Source organism: Lithobates pipiens, unplaced genomic scaffold (genome assembly GCF_037356315.1).
Source record: "Lithobates pipiens isolate NorthernLeopardFrog02 unplaced genomic scaffold, aLitPip1_a1.2 Scaffold_19, whole genome shotgun sequence".
In the NCBI taxonomy this organism is placed as follows: domain Eukaryota; kingdom Metazoa; phylum Chordata; class Amphibia; order Anura; family Ranidae; genus Lithobates; species Lithobates pipiens.
In genome coordinates this window covers 343,424,243-343,451,153 of record NW_027507764.1, presented here as the reverse complement: position 1 = coordinate 343,451,153, position 26,911 = coordinate 343,424,243, and the positions used below count along the sequence as shown (strand labels likewise).

The 26,911-nt window shown below is 44.8% G+C and overlaps 1 protein-coding gene across 2 annotated transcripts in view; it reads left to right on the top strand.

Annotated features, from left to right (window-relative positions):
* The window catches only part of LYRM4 (LYR motif containing 4), a 171,613-nt gene extending 144,999 nt beyond the window's left edge, over positions 1 to 26,614 (top strand). For both annotated transcript variants that reach the window (XM_077492137.1, XM_077492138.1), the window contains exon 4: positions 23,372 to 26,614. In XM_077492137.1, the coding sequence (XP_077348263.1) occupies positions 23,372 to 23,434 (63 nt within the window). In that variant the 3' untranslated portion in view covers positions 23,435 to 26,614. The remainder of the gene's footprint in view (positions 1 to 23,371) is intronic.
* Positions 26,615 to 26,911: the final 297 nt, after the last annotated feature.

Here is a 26,911-nt window from a genome sequence, read left to right as displayed (position 1 = left end):
GCTGCTGCCTGTTAACTTCCTGGATTTAGACAGACACACAGAGGCACACCTCCAACTCCGCAGCTCTCATTGGCCCTCTTATGACTCATCCTCCCTCCCTCCCTTCCTGGGAAAACTCTCACGAGAGTGAGCGAAATAGCGGTGTGTGATGTTATAAGCCTAGGCTTTTTAACAGACAAGAAACAGGAAGTGGGCTGTAGTTAAGTTAACCGCTTGCTGACCGCCGCACACAGATGTACGTTGGCAGAATGGCACAGGCAGGCAAATGCGCATACCTGTACGACTCTTTTAATTTGCCGCCTATTGGGTGCACCGGCGCCGCCAGTCACACGCCATGGGAGCATGCCCGCGGGTCCCGGGAACTCAATGTGTCGTCATGATGAAATGGATATCAAGAAACTATAATTAAAATAAAATAAATTCCTGCAAACATATAACGTACACATAAGACACACAAACATAAGTACCCCTTTTCATTACACATTTTAGGTATAGATACACGGTGGTTTAAGAATAATTTTAGGGACATAATTATACGTATTAAATAGATTTGTGTTTGTGTGCACTAAAAGTTTTTTATTATATTTTTGCAATAATGAATAAAATAGCTGTGGGGGTATTCATCAACTATCATGGGAGGTGCAAATTCAACATTAACATCTTTTTAATTCTGTGGCTCCTGCGGTATTCGAAAATATTTGGTTTGTGGTCTTTTTCAAACTTATAACCCACTCATTTTTATGTGGAATATAGCAAAATGATCCAGCCATCTGGGCGGTAGTGAAGGGTTAACCCCCAAATGCCTATTAAGTGTAGCGGAGGTCCACCCTAAAGTGGACCTTCCGCTCATTGGATTCCTCCCCCCCCTCCGGCGCCACAATTGGCACCTTTCAGGGGGGAGGGGCTGCAGGTACCTGTACAGTACAGGTATCTGCACCCACTTCCGGGATAGCTCTCTGCGGAAAGGGGCGTAGATTACGGCCCTTTCCGAAAGTCCCCCGCTGCCTGCTGGGAAACACACAGATCCCAGAGGCAGCGGGTCCATCCTTATTGCGCATGCGCAGTAGGGAACCGGGAAATGAAGCCGAAAGGCTCCACTTCCTGATTCCCATACCCAAGATGGCGGCGGCAGCACCCGAGAGACGATCGAGAGATCGGCTTCGGGTGCCGACATCGCGGGCGCGCTGGACAGGTAACTGTCACTATTTTAAAAGTCAGCAGCTGCAGTATTTGTAGCTGCTGGCTTTTAAAAAAATAAAAAATGCGGACTCCCGCTTTAAAGTGTTAAAATCTTTTCGAGAAGTTACACATCTCTAGTGGTTTTCAGTTTTATGTGTCTTTATCAATGGCAAAAATAGAACAACTCCTCATTGGCAGCAAATGATTGGGAGGAGTGATAATGCCCCGATAATTGTGTTAGATTTGGAGCACGATCTGTTTGCAGAAGGAGTGTCCTAGTGTACACTTTCCATTAAAAAAAAAAACTAGCGCCTATTTAATGGAGTCTGTTCCCAAGCATTTGCAGTGATATTCATTTGTACTAAGTAAATGTCACAACCATTTCATCATTCCTAATCTACTGAATGAACAGTTGGTTCTTCTTACTGTCTTGTTGTCCTGTTTGTAAGCTTTTGGACTTTGCGAAAAGGGATACAATTCGGCGCACCCAAAATGGACTTGGTTTCTTTTTTTTTTTTTATCAGGGATTCCAGCAGTTACCCCCATAATGTTGTCTCACCTTTCCTAATGCACAAAGGAGAGTTTTATGTCTCCTATTGAAGTGTCTTTAACCAGTTACTGACCAGCCGATATCATTTAGCGGTGGCAGGTTGGCTCCCCTGCGCAAATCGCCATAGCTGTACGGCGTGAGCTTTAAGGGGTATAGGAGGCGCACGCCTCTACGTGTTGGAGCTACTGTAGTGACATTTATACAGCGATCAGAGCTAAAAATAGCGACTGATTACTGTATAAATGTCACTGACAGGGAAGGGGTTAATACTAAGGGGCGATCAAGGGGTTAAATGTGTTCCCTAGGGAATGTTTCTAACGGTGGTGGGAGGGGACTGCCTGGAGGAGGAGACCGATTGCTGTTCCTAAGCATTAGGAACAGATCTGTCTCCTCAACCCCTGACAGAACGGAGATCTGTCTGTTTACATTGACAGATGTCCGTTCTGTCTCCGTCAGGAGCGAACACGGGTGACCAGCGAACATTGCGGTCATGCGACAGTAGCTCCAATGTTAGCAAGCCATTTTTTGTGATACGGCACTGCGTCGCTTTAACTGAAAATTGCGTGGTCGTGCGATGCTGTACCTGAAGAAGATTGACGTCCTTTTTTTCACACACATAGCTTTCTTTTGGTGGTATTTGATCACCTCTGCAGTTTTTATTTTTTGCTCCATAAACAAAAATAGAGCAGCAATTTTGAAAAAGCACAATATCTTTTTCTTTTTGCTATAATAAATTTCCACAATTAAGAAAAAAAAAAGCATTCTTCTACATATTTTTAGTAAAAAAAAAAAATCGTAATAATTATATATTGATTGGTTTGCACAAAATTTATAACGTCTACAAAATAGGGGATAGATTTATGGCTTTTACTAGTAATGGCGGTGATCAGAAATTTTTATATTTTTATCAGGGCTTAAATATTGTAGCTAAGCAGATAACTGCGAGGGACTAAAATTAACCACGGATATCCTTTCCAAAGGCAAAACATGGTCCATTATGCCCAACAAAAATGTATATTAATAGTTTAAAGTGATAGTAAAGCTTGTTGTATATTAAAAAAAAAACATGTTATACTTACCTACCCTGTGCAGTGGTTTTGCATAAAGCACCTCAAATCCTCCTCTTCTCCAGGCTCCTCTCTCATGCTGAGAGCCCCCAGAGCAAGCAGCTTGCTGTGGTGGCACCAAGGCAGGTGTGCTCCCGAGCTGCGGCTCTGAATGTCCATTCACACACAGCCGTGGCTCGGCCCCATCCACTCTTTTTCCTCATTGGCTGTGATTGACAGCAGCTGGAGCCGATGACTCCTGCTGCCTCAGCCAATGAGGAGTTGGAGTCTTCGGAGAGCCTAAGGCCTAGGCTGTCATGTACATCGTTGGATTGCAATTTGGTTTAGGTAAATATTAGGGTGGCTGGGGGGGGCTGCTGCACACGGAAGGTTTTTTACGTTCATGCATAGAATGCATGAAGGTAAACAAAAAAGACCTTGAGCCTCTACAATCACTTTGAGGACTTTGTCCCAAACCACAAATGGGACCATGTGCATCCCTGGTGCCCAACTAGGAAGGGGGGGGGGGGTGTATTATATTTCTGAGACCTTATGCAGGAGCTATTATTGTAGCCACTGACATTGTTAGGGGATATTATTGTGTCCACTGACACCAGTTCTGGGGTCTATTGTTGCGACGCTAATGTTGGGGGGGTTGAATGCATCCACTGACACCAATGTTGGGGGTTGTTATTGTACTCCTTGACACCTATTATTGTGGCCAGTAAAACCAAGGTTAGGGATTGTTGCTTTCACTGACACCAGTGTTGGGGGTTATAATTAGGGTTGTCCCGATACTGAGCATTTGTGCGAGTACTTGTACTCGCACAAATGCTCCCGATGCCTAATCCGATACCTGCAACCAGAAGTCTGCGGGCAGAGTGGAGATTGATCTGGCAGCAGTAGAACTATGGGTAAGCTACCCGGGGCAGGGATGCAGGGTGCCGCCGCATATTCTGTCCAAAACGGTGACCGTAGCCCTCACATTTGGTACAGGAAGTGACAGCTCCGTGTCTCTGTCAGAGGGTAAACATCACAATGCCCATCTTGGTACATCTTGCACTCGGCTGCAGTAAGCCAGCAGCAGACATCTTGTTACACCTAGCCCATATAGTTTGGGCTGGGTGTAACAAGATGTCTGCTGCTGGATTACTGCAGCCGAATGCAAGGTGGCATGAATGATGAGAGGCAAGGAAGGATTTTGCACTGCTATATGCCATATAGCAGTGCAAAATCCTTCCTTGCCTCTTATCACTCATGTCATTTATTATGCAATTGCCAATCAGTGCCTGCCCATAGTTGCCGTCTATCAGTGCCAGCCATCACTGCCAGCCACCTGTCAGTGCCATCTATCAATGCCCATAAGTGCCGCCTATCAGTGCCCATCAGTGTCAGCCACCTGTCAGTGCCACCTATCGGTGCCCATAAGTGCCGTCTATCAGTGCCACCTATAAGTGATCATCTATCAGTGCCAGCAGTCAGTGCCCATCAGTCAGTACCATCTATCAGTGCTCATCAGTCAGTGCCAGCTGTCGGTGCTATCAGTGCCCATAAGTGCTGCCTATCAGTCAGTGCCATCTATCAGTGCCAGCCATCAGTCAGTGCCCATCAGTCAAACTGTGAAACATGACATTAAAAAAAAGTATCGGTAATCGGTATCGGCGAGTACTTGAAAAAAAACTATCGGTACTTGTACTCCGTTTTAAAAAAGTGATATTGGGACAACCCTAGTTAGAATTGCACTCATTGACACCAATGCTGGGGGTTATTATCGCTGCCACTGAAACCAATGTTGGGGGTTAATATATTGGCCACTGACAACTATGTTGGGCATTATAATGGTACTCACTGACACCAGTGTTGGGTTATTATTGCATCCACTGACATGAAGGTTGGAGGTTATTTTTGCATCTACAGACACCAATGCTGGGGGTTATTATTGGGTCCACTGACACTAATGTTGAGGGCTATTATTGCACTCACTGACATCAATGCTAGGCCTTATTATTGCATCAACTGACACCAGTGCTGGGATTTATTATTGTACTTACTGACACCAATGCTGGGGGGGTATTATTACTGACACCAACAATGGGGGGCTATTGTACTCCAAATTCTTCAGTGTGCTTGTGATACCTTGTAAAAAAAAATGCAGGAACCCAAACGTTGGGACATTGAGGTGTATTATAGTCCATTAAGCTGCTATTGTGCAGCCCTCTGAAAGTGTCATGGGCAGCGCTTGAGGCCCCCTGTAATTTTTAAGTTGATCACCACTGTTCTACACAAGTTACGCACACAGCTATGCTGCAAAACTTTCTAAATCCCAAAGGACCCCAGGAGGCCCTTTCCGCATCTTAGCTTACCCATCTTTATTTCACCCTGTCCTATCCCCATTTCCAGCTCTTTTCATCGTCCACATACCATACATTCTACATCTCTTTTCTCCCTATAACACTGATACCTATCACGTTCATTCTAGTTTACCGAAGACATGTCGATATCTATCCTACAGATAGGAAATATTTACCTTACTCATCGTGTTTCCTCATCCAATCCCCCAGTTAACCCCCTTACATAACTAAACTGGTTATGCTATGCTCCACGCTATTTATTTGCATTTCTTCTAAAAACAAAATAAAACCATTGCAGATGACCTTAATGTACAAATCATTTGATCAAGAAAGATATATTACATCAGAAAGATGTGTGTGTTTGTTAAACAAGACCTCATTATTTTGACTTGGATAATGATCTGATTGTACATTTGAAACCATTCATGCAGAAATCCAGAACATTTCTAGAGGGTTACAAACCTTTTCTTAAACTGCAGTGTAATAGTGATGTAGACTTCACAGGTGTGTCACATACATTTTACACAAGGGTGTGTTAATAAGTTATCTGATTCATGCCAAACATGAACAAATAACCTGAAATTCAAGGGCAGTTTGCCTGTAAATTTGACATTAACGCAATATTTGATAAATAATACCTTGATTAAAAAATGAGCTGTGCTGATTCCTTTTAAGTGTATTTCATGTTTATGTATTACTTTGTTATATAGTCTAGTATCTAATATAGTATAGTAAAGCCGCATGACTTTATGTCCACCTCTCACCCAAAACACAAATATCTATTGGCTCCATTTAAAATTCTTCATTGTAATTTTCCCTTTTGCTTTTCAAAATACATGCAATAAAATACACATTGATCCTATCAATTTTTTATGCATCCGTGTGACTACAATACCTACAGGCTCTTTCCCTGTTGAATGTTGTTGCACACTCCCGTTATTGACATCCCAAAAGCCATGCTTGCACAACTCTTTGACCCCACTGTAAGTATGTCTGCATCACACGTCTCAACCAGCCTTGTCTGCTATTTATTCTAGGACCATGAGTGACAGCGCGTCTTGAGCACATCAGAATACCAATATGTTGCACTGCAGCTTAGTAAAGCTTGCCACTCTGAACCCTGCAGAGTTAGGTCAGCCATACAGGGTTCGAATTTTGGCTGGTTACTGCTGAACCGGCTGAGATTCGATACGTTAATGGGTAGGCTGAATGTACCAAGTTGATCAACTTGGGTAAAAACCAGCCTGCTGGATCTCTTTCTATAGCCGCTTCTCCCGCTTCTCCCAGCAGGAATGGCTTCCCCGCCCGCTCCCCCACTCGGAGAAGACTATTGCTGATACCCTATCATCACTGTCTCTGTTGATGAGAGAATTGTTTCTTTCACATTTCTCACATTTCTTTCCTAAAACTTGTGGTTGCAGGAAAGAATTTTGCACTGTGTATGGCTAGCCTAACAGAGCAGGAATCCCCAAAATACTATTGATGAAAAGCATTTTCTAGAGCAGCCTTTCTCACCATTACTGCCCCAGAGGAACCCGTGAAATATATATATATATATTTTTTTTTTTGCTAAAAAATAATCTTTGGAAAAATGTCCCTAAGGCCGCGTACACACGGGCGGACTGTTCGCCCAACCTTGTCCGCTGAACAGTGTTTGGGCGGACAGTCCGCTCGTGTGTGGGCTTTCAGCGGACAGTTTCAGCGGACAGTTGGACGGACAAAGTCTTTCGGAAATTCCGAAAAACTGTCCGCTGAAACTGTGTTTGAGCGAACAGTCCGCCCGTGTGTGGGCTTGTCCGCTGTTCTTTCGAAATGAGCGGACTGTTCCCGCTCGGAAAGTCCGCCCATTTCGAGCGCGTGTACAGGTAGGCGGGGCCCGCGAAGGAGACGTCGCGGGCTCCGCCGCCTGGAATGGGCTTAAAGGGGAACCCCAACGCCGAAAAAAATTGGCGTGGGGGTTCCCCCCAAGTCCACACCAGACCCTTGTCCGAGCACGCTACCCGGCCGGCCAGGAAAGGGGGGCGAGCGAGCGCGCCCCCCCTCCTGAGCCGTACCAGGCCGCGTGCCCTCAACATGGGGGGTGCCTTGGGGAAGGGGGGGCCGCGCGGCCCCCCCACCCCAAAGCACCTTGTCCCCATGTTGATGAGGACAAGGGCCTCTTCCCGACAACCCTGGCCGTTGGTTGTCGGGGTCTGCGGGCGGGGGGCTTATCGGAATCCGGGAGCCCCCTTTAAGAAGGGGGCCCCCGGATACCGGCCCCCCACCCTATGTGAATGAGTATGGGGTACAATGTACCCCTACCCATTCACCTGTGAACTAAAGTACAATAAAAAACACAACACAGAGAAAAAATATTTTATTGCACAGCTCCGGGGGTCTTCGGGGGTCTTCTCGCCGGACTCCTCCGCTATGTGTGTGTAGCTCTTTTGCTAGCGGAGGAGTCCGGCTTTCTTCCTCCCCGCCGCCGGCCTCTTCTCCCGACTTCGGGGGTCTTGTCCCCCTCTTCGGTTCTTCTGCCGGGCCACCGCGCCTGGTCCGGTGGCCCGGTCTTCTGTCGCCGTCTTCCGTTCTTCTGTCGCCGCCTTCGGTTCTTCTGCCGGGCCACCGCGCCTTCTTGTAGCTCTTTTACAGGCGGTGGCCCGGTTTTCTGTCGCCGCTGTCGTCGCCGCCGCCGCCGCCTTCCGTTCTTGTTCTTCTTCTTGTTCTTCTTCTTCTTCTCCTGGAGATGTTGACTCGACGATCTCTCCGGCCGGAATGCCAGAGCCGCGCTGTGCGGTCACTTATATAGTGACAATGGGGCGGGGTCACATGGTATATGTCACATGGGTTGGTCACATGGTGACCCCGCCCCCTTACGATGTCATAGTCCCCATGTGACATCAACCCATGTGACCAACCCATGTGACATATACCATGTGACACCGCCCCATTGTCACTATATAAGTGGCAGCGGAGCGTGTCCCTGGCATTCCGGCCGGAGAGCTCGTCGAGTCAACATCTCCAGGAGAAGAAGAAGAAGAACAAGAAGAAGAACAAGAACGGAAGGCGGCGGCGGCGGCGACGACAGCGGCGACAGAAGACCGGGCCACCGCCTGTAAAAGAGCTACAAGAAGGCGCGGTGGCCCGGCAGAAGAACCGAAGGCGGCGACAGAAGAACGGAAGACGGCGACAGAAGACCGGGCCACCGGACCAGGCGCGGTGGCCCGGCAGAAGAACCGAAGAGGGGGACAAGACCCCCGAAGTCGGGAGAAGAGGCCGGCGGCGGGGAGGAAGAAAGCCGGACTCCTCCGCTAGCAAAAGAGCTACACACACATAGCGGAGGAGTCCGGCGAGAAGACCCCCGAAGACCCCCGGAGCTGTGCAATAAAATATTTTTTCTCTGTGTTGTGTTTTTTATTGTACTTTAGTTCACAGGTGAATGGGTAGGGGTACATTGTACCCCATACTCATTCACATAGGGTGGGGGGCCGGTATCCGGGGGCCCCCTTCTTAAAGGGGGCTCCCGGATTCCGATAAGCCCCCCGCCCGCAGACCCCGACAACCAACGGCCAGGGTTGTCGGGAAGAGGCCCTTGTCCTCATCAACATGGGGACAAGGTGCTTTGGGGTGGGGGGGCCGCGCGGCCCCCCCTTCCCCAAGGCACCCCCCATGTTGAGGGCACGCGGCCTGGTACGGCTCAGGAGGGGGGGCGCGCTCGCTCGCCCCCCTTTCCTGGCCGGCCGGGTAGCGTGCTCGGACAAGGGTCTGGTGTGGACTTGGGGGGAACCCCCACGCCGATTTTTTTCGGCGTTGGGGTTCCCCTTTAAGCCCATTCCAGGCGGCGGAGCCCGCGACGTCTCCTTCGCGGGCCCCGCCTACCTGTACACGCGCTCGAAATGGGCGGATTTGCCTCCGCCTTACGTGGGCGAGTCCGTTCATTTCAAAAGTTGAGCGAACTGTTTGCCCAACCTTGTTCGTCAAACAGTCCGCTCGTGTGTGGGCAAGTCCGCTCATGCAAATTTTGAGCGGACTGTTTGATGAAACTGTTTGCCGAACAAGGTTGGGCGAACAGTCCGCCCGTGTGTACGCGGCCTTACAGTGGTGGTCAGTGTGAAGAATGCACTACTCGCAGTGGTAGTCAAAAATTCCACCTTTACAGACCGCTATCAGTCTCGTTGCTGTCATTTTGCTGCCTCTGCCAATTGCTGTTAGACCTGGATCTTTACCGGCACCATCAGATCAGAGGTCATTCAGCCACAGCACAAGGAACCCCTAACAAGCTCTGGAGCAACCCTAGGTTTTCACAGAACCCTGGTTGAAAATTGATATTTTAGAGGGTTTTTTTGGGGGGGGGGGGTGATTTTAATCGCTTTCGCATATTTGTGTTGTATCAGAAAACCCAGAGGAACTGGGGGTTTACAGACGCAGGTGGTCATTTACTTGACCAGGACCAGTGTGATAGTCCTTGGTATTTCTGACTTTGTCAATAGCGTGTTCCTCTTCCCTGTCAGCGGCAGCCAATCAGTCTGTTCCATAGATTGCCAGGAATATTTTTGTCCCTACAGGTGCATGCAAAAACAGATATAGAATGATGTAAATTGAACTGATCTGATTGCAAACTGAACTGAAGGCGGGCGTGCAAACTGATGTAACTTGAATAAGTATTCATCAGTTTGTGACTGAGCTAATAAGCCTATGTGAAATTACCCTTAGGCCCATTTCAGACGGACATTCTGATCAAGTTCACCTGTCAGTTTTTCAGATGGACCTGACTGGAAGATCCATGTATCTGTATGGATGGGTCTGTATAAACTAATTTGTGTCCGTTTACCTCTGGATCTGATCAGGACCGCTAGAAAAAAAAATTCATTTAGGCAGAGGGGGGTCGGAGGTACAGGTGTAAACAGACAGTGGAGTCCATTTATTCCCGTCTGCTCTGTAGATACTGATTGGACACAGATGTATCATCTGCCCACTGTGCTCCGAACAGCAGGGAATCATCTCACAGAACCCTTGATGATTGCAACGGAATCCCCTGTGTATGAAATGGGCCCTAGGGCTCATTTGAGGTAAAAGCCCACAATTCAGCCTCACTTTTACAGCCCCTTATCCCTTTGGCCACAGAGACATGCCATGGTCACAATGCTTTTCTTTGCAGTTGTGGCAAGAATTCTACCCCTGGCGCCTGCCAAACGCAACCCATTCAAGTGAATGGAGGTGAAACTGCAATGCCCAGGATTGTGGGCCGCTAGCACAGGGCTCAAAGGGTTAAAACAGGCAGTGAGGAGGTGAGGCAATGCCTCCTTACCTCCTGTCAAATGCTTTCTGAAGAGCAAACTGAATACAGATAGTTTTTCAGACACCAAAGCTAGTGTGTGCCATTACAATATGGGGGGAACGCTGCATTTTTGAGTTCTGCTTTAAACAAAAAGGACAAATACATTTTTTAGGCATAATGTTTGAAAATATATGCATACGTATTGTCAATGTTGGGGCAATGATTTTACCTTCCTTGATCTAGTAGACCCAAGAGAGTTACATTTTCAATGAGAAAATGAGAAGGAAAAGGCCTTCCAAGGTGGTCACAGTAATAAGACACTACTGTTGATTAGATTACATTTTATTATAGAAAAAACACACCGTAGTATCAAATATAGCAAGAATGCCAAAAATAATCAATCTGATTATTACCTTCCAAGATATTGAAAAGACAATGTTGTCATTAAAAAGAGGGAGGGATCACAGCTGCGCACACATCCACACATTCAACCAGACATGCAACCAGCTCCAAGGATAAGGATAGTTTAAATATTGGTTGGCAATGGACTAAATAAACTACCATCCTACTTCCTAATTGAGCAATGAATTGCAGCTACCCCTTGAAGAATATATAACTGTTAACTGATTGAATTGTAGATGTATGGGTTAGAACAAGTAGGTATTACATGGGCCGTCTTATGTCCTGGGTCCAAATTGAAGTTGACAGTCCAGAGTTCATCTGAGATACTTGGAACTAGGGGCTCTAATTTACCTACAATAGGCAAAAAGTGGCTTAAAATGCAGACTACAGCATCCGATAAGTATGGCTACGGGGGTAAAGACTTCTTATGCCGCGTACACACGATCAAACAGTCGGGTGGAAAAGTCCGGCAAACTCAAGTCCGCCAGACAATCCCCCCGTGTGTAACCTCCGGCGTACTTTGTTGACCCGAAAGTACGGCGGACTTAGAAAGTAGTTTTGCACTCCAATCTTCCCGCCGGACTTGCATTTCGGCAGACAATCTGGCCGTGCGTATGCCAGTCCGCCGTGCTTTTGAAATGAGCGAACTTTTACCACCAGGAGAAAAGTCCGCTCATTTTGAGCAGATCTCCAGGTAGGCGGGACCCGCGAAGGAGACGTCGCTGACCCCGCCACCTGGTATGGACTTAAAGGGGAACCCTAACGCCGAAAAAAATCAGCATGGGGGTCCCCCCAGGTCCACATCAGACCCTTGTCCAAGCACGCTACCCGGCCGGCCAGGAAAGGGGAGGGACGAGCGAGCGCCCCCCACCCCCTGAGCCGTACCAGGCCCCACCCCAAAGCACCTTGTCCCCATGTTGATGAGGACAAGGGCCTCTTCCCGACAACCGGAGGCTTATCAGAATCCGGGAGCCCCCTTTAATAAGGGTGCCCCCCCCAGGCTACCGGCCCCCCACCCTATGTGAATGAGTATGGGGTACAATGTACCCCTACCCATTCACCTGTGAAAAAAAACACAACACAGGGTAAAAATAGTTTATTGCTCAGCTCCGGGGGTCTTCCATCTTCGGGGGTCTTCTCGCCGGACTCCTCCCCTATCTTCTGCTAGCTCTTTTGCTAGCGGAGGAGCCCGGCTTTCTTCCTCGCCGCCGCCCTCTTCGTCCAACTTCGGGGATCTTGTCCCCCTCTTCGGTTCTTCTGCCGGGCCACCGCGCCTTCTTATAGCTCTTTTACAGGCGGTGGCCCGGTCTTCTGTCGCCGCTGTCATCGTCGCCGCCACCTTCTGTTCTTCTCTTCAGATGTTGACTCGTCGCTCCCTCAACGATTCCGATAAGCCCCCCGCCCGCAGACCCCGACAACCAACGGCCAGGGTTGTCGGGAAGAGGCCCTTGTCCTCATCAACATGGGGACAAGGTGCTTTGGGGTGGGGGGGCCGTGCGGCCCCCCTTCCCCAAGGCACCCCCCATGTTGAGGGCACGCAGCCTGGTATGGCTCAGGAGGGGGGGCCGCTCGCTCGTCCCCCCCTTTCCTGGCCGGCTGGGTAGCGTGCTTGGACAAGGGTCTGATGTGGACCTGGGGGGACCCCCCACGGCGTTGGGGTTCCCCTTTAAGTCCATACCAGGTGGCGGGGCCAGCGACGTCTCCTTCGCGGCCCCGCCTACCTGGAGACGCGCTCGAAATGAGCGGGCTTTCCTCCGCGTGTGTGGGCGAGTCTGTTCATTTCAAAAGTACGGCAGATAGTATGGCGGACTTAGTATGCCGTATTAGTCCACTGAAAAAGTACCGTGTGTGGGCAAGTAGCCCATTCGGAAAGTCCGCCGGATAGTCGGCTACGTGTGTACGCGGCATTAGGAGGTATACTATTTCAGAAGTTTACTGATCCATCTGATGTAGGGTGGAGAGGGAGGAGCACAGTAGGTGGAGTTGCAGTTATCAGTCTACCGCTGATCAGCAGGCTCAATGAATTGCAGCAATAGCAATACAAAGTACTCTAACCCGTACATGTGTCTCCTCATACCTCCGTCCAACTCCTCCGGTCCGAGCTCCGCTCTCAAGGTCACCGGGTTCACTCAAGAGTGTCATCCCCACCTCCTGTTCCGTCGCCACTGCCTCGGTGTGCTGTTCTTGTTGATGCTACGATCCCTCCGTCATCACAAACGTGCTGATGCGTTTCGTTAGCCAATAACAGTGCAAGGAGGAGCTAAAGATGCTTGCTTAAATAGCCACATACTTGACTGTAATATGTTACTTCAGCCACTAGATGTCATCTACACACTCACTTGTTACATTTTCAAGGCAGAGTTTGTTTTCAACTGAACTGTGATGGAAATGTTGAAACCTTGACCTCTGTCACATGGCAGCCAACCAAATATGCTAGTTTCATTTACAAACAATTGTGTTTAGTCTCATGGAAGAAAGTTATTTTTCTGCTTCTTTTTTTGTTTTTGTTTTCAGATTCTGTTTGTCTCCTCAATTCCAATTTTTTTTTTTTTTTTTGCCGGTACTTTGTTACAGAACATTGAAATCAATCTAGTGATCGGTTAAAGGCCTCTCCACCTGAAAATGGTTGTTACGCTGATTTGTAAACTAGTGTAATTTCTGAGTCAAATGAGGCTGATTTGCTAAAGGCGTTGGCAATCTTCACTCAATAAATTGTGTACATTTTTATTTTGATTATCCATTCATGTGAAAAGCAAATTCCTGTTTACTTATTTCATCTGCACATGAATCGGTATGCAAGGTGAAGAGGGATTTGCTTTTGGCATGATTAGATAATTGAATTGATCACTTACAACATTTTGTTTGTGAATATTATCAACCTCTTTAGTAGCCCAAATGACTTCGCTCTGACTATCCTGATCTGTGTGATTGTTATTGGTGTGTAATAAATTATGGAGCTAAAGACACCTTCAACTAACCTTTTCAGAAGGTCAGCAGGGGAAGCAAGCAGAAAGAGTTGCTGATTGGTGAGCTATAGGTCTGACTCAGCAGGAGGCAAACTAGACCAAGGTTGCCAACTGTCAGTAAATTTACTGACAGTTTGTAAATATCAGTAATTTTTACAACTGTCTGTAAATATCAAGGGCTGATAATTTGCCATGTTATGTTGACTTTTTAAGTGTAAACCAGGAAAATTACTTGTTATGATATTGTCAGTGTTTCAAAGTTGTCATATTGTGTTTATACTGTTTAACCACTTCAATACCAGGCACTTTCCCCCCTTCCTGCCCAAGCTAATTTCCAGCTTTCAGAGCTGTCACGTTTAAATGACAATTGCGTGGTCATGCTACACTTTACCCAAACCAAATTTTTATCATTTTGTTCCCACAAATAGAGCTTTCTTTTGGTAGTATTTGATCACCCTTGTGGTTTTTATTTTTTGCTCAACTGAGATCGTGATGCGGTGCGTCAGACTGACACGCCACACCCCCGATCGCAGCGTCCCCCCTAGGGCGCGCAATCACAGCTTATTCTGCTGGATGTTATCCTGATGCCCAGTCAGGATAACTGAATCCACCGGCCATCACTTTGCTATAGGTCGGGCGGGAAGTGGTTAAATATTGGTTGTGTTTTTAATAGGTTGTCAGTAAAAATGTGCTTCTCTGCAGCAGGTGGGCTGTGGCTGCTTCTTTAACCCTTTCATGTCTAAGCCTTTTTCTGACATTTGATGCTTACAAGTTAAAATCTGTATTTTTTGCTAGAAAATTACTTGGGAGTAGTGTAGAGGCAGCCTATATAACGTAATGGAGAAAAGACTCCCCTGGTTGGTAGAGCTGCACGATTAATCATTAACCACTTGCAGACCGGACCAATTTGCTGGTCAAAGACCAGACCCCTTTTTGCGATTCGGCACTGCGTCGCTTTAACTGACAATTACGCGGTCGTGCGACGTGGCTCCCAAACAAAATTGACGTCCTTTTTTTTCCCACAAATAGAGCTTTCTTTTGGTGGTATTTGATCACCCCTGCGGTTTTTATTTTTTGCGCTATAACCAAAAATAGAGCGACAATTTTGAAAAAAACGCATTATTTTTTACTTTTTGTTATAATAAATATCCCCCAAAAATATATAAAAAAACATTTTTTTTCCCTCAGTTTAGGCCGATACGTATTCTTCTACATATTTTTGGTAAAAAAAAGTCGCAATAAGTGATTATTGATTGGTTTGCGCAAAAGTTATAGCGTTTACAAAATAGGGATAGTTTTATAGCATTTTTATTAATAAATTTTTTATTTTTTTTACTAGTAATGGCGGCGATCAGCGATTTTTATTGTGACTGCGACATTGTGGGGGACCCATCGGACATTTTTGACACATTTTTGGGACCATTGTCATTTATACAGTAATCACTGCTATATAAATGCAGTGATTCCTGTGTAAATGACACTGGCAGTGAAGGGGTTAACCAGTGGGTGGCAGTGTAGGGGTTAAGTGTTCCTAGGGGTGTGTTACTAACTGTGGGGGGGTTGGGCTTTCATTTAGTGAACACTGATCTCTGCTCCAATCACATGGAGCAGAGATCAGCGTCACTAGTTGCTAGGTAGAATGGAGAAATGTTGTTTACACAGCATTTCCTCCATTCGGCTGCTCCGTGAGACGATCGCGGGGATGCCCGCGGCGATCGAGTCCGCGGGTCCCGCGACCGGACTCACGGGGGTCCCAACCAGCGCGGGAGCACGCCGCCGGCGGCGCGCTCCCGATGGCAGGGCGGCATTGAATATTGGACGTACCTGTACGCCAATATGCCTGCCCGTGCCATTCTGTCGACGTACATCATCGTGCGCTGGTCGGGAAGTGGTTAAAGAATCAAAATATTCTATTCCCCTTCTGATGTTAAAACAGTATTTACCCAATTCTATGTAACAAGTGCGGAGAATTTTCTGCTGTGACAGCAGACAAAAAAATAAATAAATCCAGGCAGCCAGCCAAGTTCATATATAAAAAGAAACCTTGTAACCTGTTGTTCTTAGATGAACTTCCGTCTGTAAATGTCTGTAAATTAGGTCAGTTTAACCACTTAGAGGTTGTAAACCTCTTAAAAAAAAAAAAAAAACGTGCAAGACAAAGGCATAATGAGCGAGTATGCATTGCATACTCGCTCATTATAAAATACCTCAGGACGATGCCCTGAATCGGTGCCGGCACTCCGAGTACACAGCCAACATATTCCACCGGAGTTACTTCCGGGTTCGCGGCTCCGGCGCTGTGATTACATCACTTCCGCTCATGCGTGCGGAAGGCGCTGGTCATGGCACCAGTCCTGAATAAATGGCACCAGTGAGAAGTTTCTTTAGTGCTCATGCGCTGATGATGTCAGCTGCAGCACATATACTGAATATCTCCTAAACTTAGGAGATATTCATGGTACCTACAGGTAAGCCTTGTTATAGCCTGTAGGTAAAAGTGGTGTAACAGAGTTTACAACCACTTTAAAGACTAAACCTTTTTCTGACACTTGTTGCTTACAAATTGAAATTCATATTTTTTGCTAGAAAATTACTTGGAACCCCAAAACATTATATTTGTTTAGCAGAGACTCTAGAGGATAAAATGGTGGTTGTTGCAATATTTTATGTCACCCATTTGTGCAGTGGTCTTTCAAACACATTTTTTTTGGGGGAAAAAATACACTGTAATAAAAAAAAACAAAAAAAAAAAACGAAACTGTAAAGTTAGCACAATTTTTTTGTGTAATGTGAAAGATGTTACGCCGCGGGAATCTTGAGAGAATCGTGATCTTTATTCTGAGCAAAACAAATTGTGATTCTCATTTTGTGTCCAGAATTGTGCAGCTGTACTGGTAGGTATGCAGAGACGGGCACAGCCCCAGATGCAGGTTGTGTGTGTTTAGGGCTGTGCACCTATCCCTGCATACCTAGGAAGGAGGGAGAAGAGCAGCTTAAAAAATGCACTTAAAGCCGTGTTTTGCACACGTGTTTAGACATTCATTCATTCCATTGGCTAGAATGTTAATTTATTCTGGCCTTTGAAATAAATGGACACTCGGGCACTGAATGAACCTTGCATTTAGACACGTTTACAGGCAGCCTCAGCCTCCTCTTCCAATACCCCTGTAAACACCTATGTGTGCATAATCCCATATGCTAACATAGAGGGGCGTTGGACATAATCCTGCTCTAAAGGAAATCTGTAATGAAACACGGAGGCCTCCATTGCCTCTTGAAAATACTGGTTATGTCATCTCTGGTTGCAATACTTTGGGCCAACCACTGTGTTCAATTATATGGGACCATCTTCTGAGTGTCTCCAGCCTCAGGAAACAGTTCCATAGAGCAGTGATCATCAACCCTGTCCCCAGGACCCACTAACAGGACAGGTTTTATGTATTACCTTGGGGAGATACAGACTAGAATATTGTGATTACAGAGCAGCAAAGGATATCACATGGGATGTATTTCAGTTATCTTGCAAACCTGTCCTGTTAGTGGGCCCTGAGGACAGGGTTGATGACCACTGCCATAGAGGTCTGTAGAGACCAAGGGCTTTGGGCAGAAGTAAACTCAGTACAATAGGATATTAACAGTGTGGGGGCCAAGTTTGCAAAATGTAGGTAAGTTTGCAGTTGTGGCAGGAAGGGTACATTAATTTAGGTCCGGTAAGTGTACTTTTCATGAATGTGTACTCACTATTTCAAATAACACTAGCATCAGGAGAAGAGCTGAAAAAGTCAGAGATTGAGGTAAAATTTAGATTTATAAGATAAAATGCTGACTGAGGAGATATATAGAAAGTCACTTGTATAAAAAAAATATATATATATATATATATATATATATATATATATATATATATATATATATATATATATATATAGTTTTATTCTTGTAGAAAATATACTGATTCCACTATTAGATTATTATTTTCATTAGAAAATTATCGTGAGAAATGTGAGAATGTGGTTAAAATAACTCGCACATGATATTGAACATAATTAAGAAATTGATTGTACTTAAAGAGAAATTTCAGCTTGATTCCCCCACCCAAAGACCCTGTAATTCATTTACAGGCTAAGGCGATGGAGCAAACCAGCAGGACTTCACTTGTAAAGCCTCACGATTCTTGCCGAAACGAGAATCACAATTTTTTTTTTGCTTAGAATAAAAAGATCACGATTCTCTCACTATTCTCGTGACCTAAAATCTTTCACATGATACAAAAAAATTGGGCTAACGTTACTAGTTTGTTTTTTGGTTTTTATTTTCCCAAAAAATTGCATTTGAAAGACTGCTGCGCAAATACAGTGACATAAAATATTACAACAACCACCATTTTATTCTCTAGGGTCTCTACTAAAATATATATGTAACGGCACCCCTAATATAAAGGGGGTTAACGCCGTTTACGATGTTCCCTCTCCTAGACACACATCCACTCGCTACCAATATCCACAGCTAAACGACCCTTTTCTATAGGAGCCGACCCCTCTGGCAAAAAGACGAGATGCACTCTGTCTCTTCTGTAGTAGGAATGACTTTATTAATGAGAAACATTGTAACTTTATACACAATTCAAGGCACATGCTTTAACATGAACAAGGGCCCAGCTCCACCCACACATCCCAAGACTCAACACCTCATCCTGACGTCCGCTAGGCTTCAAACGATCCCACCCAATACACATCTTTTCACAAAGGGTTGGCAGCCAGTCTGTCTGGCACTTTACAATACACACAAGGACAGACTTAAATGAACAATAGAAATGCAAAACAACTTAATTCCTCACAGCAGTGATACTTAACCCCCATATACAGTATACATCCAATCTATATACAATGTATATACAGCCTTGAATATGGCTATCACAGACCATATCGGGGGTTTCTTTTATTCACCCTGTGTCCAAAGTGACCCCACTGTCACAATATATATATATAGTAGGGATGCACCGAAATTTCGGCCGCCGAAACATATCGGCCGAAAATGCCCTTTTCGGCAATTTGCCGAAAGAGAAAAACGGCCGATAATGGAGCCGAAAATGGGGCGGGGCCAGGGTAGGGGGCGGGGCTCTGCCCCCCGCCCCTGGTGCGCCCATCATGAAGAGCTATATCACGCTATAGTGCAGGCAAGCCGTCTCCGCCGCCTGTTTGATCACAGCGCGGGAACATCACAGCTTTCAGTTCAATAGCTGTGTGTTCCCGGCCGCGCGCCATCATGTACAGCCCCTCCCCCTTGTCAGGGCACTTTGATAGACAGATCACCCGTAGGGTTGGACGGATGATCTGTCTATCAAAGTGCCCTGACAAGGGGGAGGGGCTGTACGTGACGGCGCGCGGCCGGGAACACACAGCTATTGAACTGAAAGCTGTGATGTTCCCCTGCTGTGATCAAACAGGCGACGGAGGCGACTCTCCTCTTCTCTCTTCTGTTTTCTCTTCACAGGTTGGCTGCTATGAGGGGACACACACACACTGGCTGCTATGAGGGGACACACACACACTGGCTGCTATGAGGGGACACACACACACACTGGCTGCTATGAGGGGACACACACACACTGGCTGCTATGAGGGGACACACACACACACTGGCTGCTATGAGGGGACACACACACACTGGCTGCTATGAGGGGACACACACACACTGGCTGCTATGAGGGGACACACACACACTGGCTGCTATGAGGGGACACACACACACTGGCTGCTATGAGGGGACACACACACACACTGGCTGCTATGAGGGGAGACACACACACTGGCTGCTATGAGGGGACACACACACACACACACTGGCTGCTATGAGGGGACACACACACACTGGCTGCTATGAGGGGAGACGCACACACTGGCTGCTATGAGGGGAGACACACACACTGGCTGCTATGAGGGGAGACACACACTGGCTGCTATGAGGGGAGACACACACTGACTGCTATGAGGGGAGACACACACTGACTGCTATGAGGGGAGACACACACTGACTGCTATGAGGGGAGACACACACTGACTGCTATGAGGGGAGACACACACTGACTGCTATGAGGGGAGACACACACTGACTGCTATGAGGGGAGACACACACTGGCTGCATTGTATCAATTGTATCATGTGTCATGTATCATGTGTGCAATTTCTGACCCTCTCCTGTACCACGTCCGCAGTCTCTGACCATCTCCTGTACCACGTCCGCAGTCTCTGATCATCTCCTGTACCACGTCCGCAGTCTCTGACCCTCTCCTGTACCACGTCCGCAGTCTCTGACCATCTCCTGCACCATGTCCCCAGTCTCTGACCATCTTCTGTACCATGTCCCCAGTCTGACCACCTCCTGTATAAATTTTTTTTTAAAAAACAGTCATTTTCGGTATCGGTGCTGTTTCGGTATCGGTTTCGGTTTTCGGCCTAGTGTATTTTTCATTTTCGGTATCGGTTTCGGCACCAAAAAACCCATTCGGTGCATCCCTAATATATAGAGAGAGAGAGAGATATACATACATACATACATACATACATACATACATACATACATACATACAATGTTTGGGGGTAATAAGTAATTTTCTAGCAAAAAAAAATACTTTTAAATTGAAACCAACAAATGTCAGAAAAAGTTTAGTGTTTTTAAGTAGTTAAACTTTCCTCACACACGAAGTGTATTCCATTGACAAATTGTTACAATGTTTAGACTTAGTTGAACTGATAAAGAATGTTTTGCTTCTTGGTGGACTGGCCAGATTTTTTTCTTCCTTTCTTTTGAGGGCTGTGGCTTCAGAAGAGCAGAGAGAATTATTTGCATAGCAAGAATTGTGAAACACTTTAATCAAGATCGCAACGGGGAAAGAATCGCGATAACTATTCTTGACTATTAATCGCGCAGCTCTAGTGTTCTGCTTTAAAACACCTTAGTGTGTATTTGAATAAATTGGGTTAATCTGTGTCTGTTGCTAATAACATGCAGGTAGAGTTTAATCTACGAAAAATCCAATCGTATGAAAGAGAAACGCTCTTATTTTATAAACTTTCCCGACCCATTTTTGTTAAGCACATAATGCATTTGTTTGTGGCTGCTTCAAAGCCAAAACGTTGACATAAGTGACTGTGCATAATCACAGTCTCGCTAGAAAGACTCTTAAATTTATATACTTTACACATACAAATGGGGAGGGGCTCCATGGATTTATATTTTTCTCACCCACTTTTGTGGTATTTCTTTTAATTGGGCCCATAGGGTATATTGCAAGTGTGGGTAATTAGTCTATCACAGAAAAGACCCTTTGGGGGGAATTAACAAAAAGAGTGGTGCAAGCGCAATGCTTGCACCACTCTTCTAAACATATACATAAACCACAGCTGATCACAGTTAAAAGTCAAATAATGGCTTTGTGTGCCAATGACAAGGTGATTAGCTACACCCGATTGAGTTTACAAGTCAGTTTTAGGGGGGGGGTGATCCTTTTCCCAACTCAGTGATTGTGTTTAAAAAATTCTGGCATGTTGGTGTTATGTTTTTCACATGGATGTTATAAGTTGCATAGAGTAAATACAGCTGGATAAAACAAAAACTGTGTTGTGTCTTCATCTTCAACAAAGTGTGATTATTTAAAGTGAGTGATTCTTTTCTATACCCTCTATCTACCTACCTATCCATATCTCTCTCTCTCTCTCTCTCTCTCTCTCTCTCTCTCTCTCTCTCTCTCTCTCTCTCTCTCTCTCTCTCTCTCTCTCTCTCTCTCTCTCTCTCTCTCTCTCTCTCTCTCTCTCTCTCTCTCTCTCTCTCTCTCTCTCTCTCTCTCTCTCTCTCTCTCTCTCTCTCTCTCTCTCTCTCTCTCTCTCTCTCTCTCTCTCTCTCTCTCTCTCTCTCTCTCTCTCTCTCTCTCTCTCTCTCTCTCTCTCTCTATATATATATATATATATATATATATATATATATATATATATATATAGTGTAATGTTTGTGTTTTCTCAATGGCTCCCACTGCTGTCTCAGCCAATGAGGAAGGAGAGTCGATGCTGAAGCAAAACGCCTGAAACTCAAAAAAGTACATGAGCTTCTTTTTAGGCAGGTTACAGACATTTTACTGCTTTTTACATTGGTGATCTTTGGACCTAAAAACGCCGGAAAAAATGCTCTAAAAAAAAAAACTGAAAACGATGTTCTCAGGTGTGAATTCAGCCTAAAAGTTCACCCAAGCAATTGTTTAAAAAAAAAAAAAAAAGCCTTTCTAGGGATGAAAGGATACCAGATGCTTGTGCTTAAATTTATGACCACAGCAGCTCCACTTACAGATCTCACCAAGGAAACCAAATCCATGGTGGTGAAATGGAATACAGAGGCAGCGAGAGCTTTTCAAGAGCTGACTCCACATGTCCCCCATTAGCATCCTTACACAGCGCACCGTCTTGACCTAAGATGTGTTACAGCCCATTCATGCTGCTGCATGATGAATGTTTCTGCTTTATTTTTTACCAGCCCTTTATTTTTTTCCCCATCAGCTTTGTGTCTGCTTACAAAAACACTTTTTTTTTTTTTCCAGCCATAGCACAAAGTCAGTATGCAAGTCGAAGCACCAGGAAAGCTACAACAGAAAGATCTTGAAAATCCCAAACCAGTTATTTCTTTGAATAGACACATTGTGGTTATACTCCTTGCATGCAGAGAGTATAATATGATAGTATAGTCTATTTGTATACATTATAGCAGTGTTTCTCAACCTTTTATCAGTCAAGGCACCCTTTGTGCATAACTTCAATCTCATCCAATTCTAAAATGTAAAAACCTAACCTAATAGTTTTACACTTTATTATTATTATTTAAGGTACTTATATAGCACATTCATATACTAGGGCCAATTTAGACAGAAGCCAATTAACCTCCCAGCATATCTTTGGAGTGTGGGAGGAAGCCGGAGTACCTGGAGGAAACATACGCAGGCACAGGGAGAACACGCAAACTCCAGGCAGGTAGTGTCGTGGTTGGGATTAGAACCAGCGGCCCTTTTTACTGCTGCTGCCCACTACACCACTGTGCCACCCACATACATTGCAGCAACATCCACACACATCAGACACCCATTAGAGGTGATTTATTCTTCCAAAGCAAATACTTTTTTGTACACCGGTATTGATTAGTATCCCGGTGTTTTCTCTTCTCCATCAGTTTTTCTCACTCAGTTAATGTGACCCCAGAGCTAATAGAGAAAGGCAAACCAGGATACAGGGCAGGCACCCGAAGTCCTCCTCACCAATCAATGAGGTCATTGTAATGGTGCACAATGAAAACCTGTGGCTTTGTTCAGGCAGGCTTGTATACAAGTTTTGGGCATTTTTTTGGTATTTTGCCAAGTCGCCGTTGAAGAAAACTGGAGGCACCCAGGTTGAAAATGGCTGCATTACAGATTGGTGTCAATTTTTTCCCCATATTATCTTAACTCAGCATAGTATTTGAAATCTTTAATCATGTTTATATAGATATGTTTATGCTTGCTATTTAATCCTTTGTCTATGTAGTTGTCAATGAGCTCCGTTTTTAGATTTTTGATATGCTTTTTTTTTTCTGTGTAATTGCAGGCTTCAATTGGACACCTATATGCCAATCAGAAGTTGGTCATCGAATCATCGGAAAGCCAGTGATGCCAATTCTCACCGTTCTTTGAACTTCTGTATTGAATAACTGTTGCGTCTGCCCGCGCCTTCTCAAATCTTCACATTGCATAATGAGACTCTTGTTTTTCTAGCTGCTATATTTGAGCTAATCTACTTTTGGTGGGAGAAATGCTACTTTGTACTAATGTTTAAACAAACAAGAGCCCATCTTTACGGTCTTGTACATTCAGATGGCAACTCGGGCATCCAAAAAACATCACATGCAGTCCTTCATGTGCTCACTGGTGTAAAATAACATTAGGACTATTTAAGTGCTAGGCAAAGCTTACTTCCTGTCAAAATGAAAGCTGACGGACATTAAAGTATACTTTACTACATCTGTTTAAAGAAAAGTGTGAATGCTTACCTTTCCAGTGGTCTGTGTCTTTAAATCTCACATGGCTGTTTCCTGACTGTTGCAGGTATTCTATATAGTGAAAACCCTCTATCTTATCTACACTATATTAACAAAAGTATTGGGACACCTTCCTATACATGAACTTTCATGGCGTCTTGGTCCATAGGGTTCAATATTGAGTTGGCACACCCTTTGCAGCTATAACAGCTTCAACTCTTCTGGGAAGGCTGTCCACAAGACTTAGGAGTGTGTCTATGGGGATATTTGACCATTCTTCCAGAAGCGCATTTGTGAGGTCAGGCACTGATGTGGACGAGAAGGCCTGGCTCGTAGTCACCGCTCTAGTTCATCCCAAAGGTGTTCTATCAGGTTGAGGTCATGACTCTGTGCAGTCAAGTTCATCCACCCCAAACTCGCTCATCCATGTCTTTATGGACCTTGCTGATGAATTTGAGAGGAGACTGTGAGCCATGCCTTCTCATCCACATCAGTGCTTGACCTCACAAATGCGCTTCTGGAAGAATGGTCAAACATTTCCATAGACGCACTCCTAAACCTTGTGGACAGCCTTCCTAGAAGAGTTGAAGCTTTTATAGCTGCAAAGGCTGGACAAACTCAATATTGAACCCTACGGACTAAGACTGGGATGCCAGTAAAGCTCATGTTTGTGTAAAGGCAGTCGCCCCAATACTTTTGGTAATATAGTGTATCTATCTAACTTGTATATCTAATCTATTTAATCTATCTATCTTTAAAGTTAGGGAGACTCTCCCAGTCAGACGTCACCTCAGCAAGATCTCGCCTCTATTTTTGTTCCAGCACAGCTCAAATTTTTAGATTTTCCCTGACTTTTAGTTCTGTAGAAGATCAAAAGCGTGAATCTCTCTAGCAGGGACACTGACAATATTAACAACCTGAGAAATTCAAATTCTTCAAAAACGAAAAATGTAAAAAAAACATTTTTGAAATATAAATGTTATTTTAACTACAGGGCAGTAGTAACTACACAACACCTACATTTTAGGGATAATTTAAATGGGCCCATGGAGCATGCAGATCATCTGTTTTTACTTTTTTTTTTTTTTTTTTTTTTAATACTGTTGACGTACATAAATACAACCCATAGAAAGTGAATTAGTATTCATTGGCTTCATGGCCTTACCAACACAGCTAAGTTTGATAGGTACACCAGCTCTACATGCAGGTACATACACCCATTACTGTTTGTCAAGCTCGGCTGTGCGGGTGAAGCTTAGCATACATGGGTCAATTGGCGTCCCCCCATCTGCACAAGCCATGTGGATAGAGGAATTGTCCCCAATATGTTGTATTCTGACATCGGAGACTCCGTCCCTGTCAGAATGCACAGATTAGCGCTGCAGACAATTGCTTTCAACGCTGATCAAAGCAAAATTTTCCAATAAAAATGACTGAGAAATTGATCATTAGATCAGCTTTCCATGAGCAGGAATGGCCATAGATGGATTCAAATTCAGACAGTCCCTGCAAAACTGTCCAGATCCATCTATGGGCAACTTAAAGCATTTAAGGTATTAAAAAGCAAACATTTACTATTTTGCAGCTTTCCAATTCTCAGATGTGATGGGTGCATTAGATTTTTATTTTTATTTTTTTTCTTCATTTGGTGATCTGGCCAATAAGTCTGTTGTTTTTTTAAAGAACAAGCTCTCCTCTAGATATATCAATTTACAGGGATGAGACAAACCATTTAACACTGGAAGGGGTGCCTACAATAATCCGCTTTTATTTATATATGTAAAACCTTTATCCTGAAAGCAACAAAAGCAGTTTGCTGTAACTCCTTATAAAGTACTAGGTGGAGTTTGGCTTCTAACACTCCGCTCGCCCCAGACTAACAATGCTGTTGTCCAAAGGTGCCCCTGTGTTCTTTCATCAGTCGGGGCACTCTAATACAGAAGGTGTGTTAATGGCCAGATCTCCAGGTGAAAACAGAGGGAAGAAAAAGACTAAAAAAGAGAACTAATGCAGCCACCGCATCTGATTAGTAATTGCAATATATTAAATTTTTTGGGTTTAATACTGCCTTAAAGAGGAAGTAAACCCTGATGAGTTTACTTCCTCTTTGATTCCCTGCAAAGGTAAAGCATAATGGACTACTATGCATCGCATAGTAGTCCATTATGTGTCCCTTACCTGACAAGTCACCGCTGCCCCCTGTAGTCCATAGCATCCATCTTCTCGGTGAGTCTCGCTGCTCCGCCGATGTCATTCGAGGAAGCCACGATGACATCACTCCCACGCATGCGCATGGGAGCCGCCATTTGCGACATATCGCCGCTGACAGCAGCGAGCTCAGTGCGCCTGCGCGCTGCTGTCTACGGCGCATGCGCCGTAGACAGCGTTGCCTGTGTTTTGTCAAATTGTTTAGGAGATATTTCTTGAACCTACAGCTAAGCCTTAATCTAGGCTTACCTGCAGGTCAAAGTGGTTTGTAAGGGTTTACAACCACTTTAAGTTTTTACAGCGAATGTGTACCTATTCACTTTCTATGCGTTGCCTGCTAGCCGCCTAGGCGTAGTAAAAAAAAAAAGTAAATAAACTGCGCTTCACAGGGCTGAGAACCTATGTGTCAGTTCAGAAAGCAACGTAGTGTATCAAATCATCAACCACAGATGGCCTTAAACCACTTGTTCTTTAGATATTCATTTATCATTATATGGAGAGTGTTACTTTTATTTTTCCTTTATATCTGTTTCAAAATGCGCTTTGATCGCATTTATATAGTTTTTGTTATAATAATAAACTGATGAATTACAAATTGTTAACTATATGTTGTTCAGGTTATTTTGTTCTTTTGTTGCAGACTGTTTATTTATAAAGTGCACAGTGAAATTTGCTGGAGATTAACAATGATCTCTGCACCCTCAGGGTCATGATCTCAAAAGTGACCTACATTCACTTTTGTGAAGTCCTTATAAAGAACGAGTTTTCACAAAACATCACTTCACTTCAGTATGGATTACCTTATTTAGAACAAAATAATAATATAAAAAAAAAAAAAGGCTATCGTCAGAAAGCAGTGTTGTAATTAACTTTAGACCGGCATTTCAAAAGGAGGGGAAATT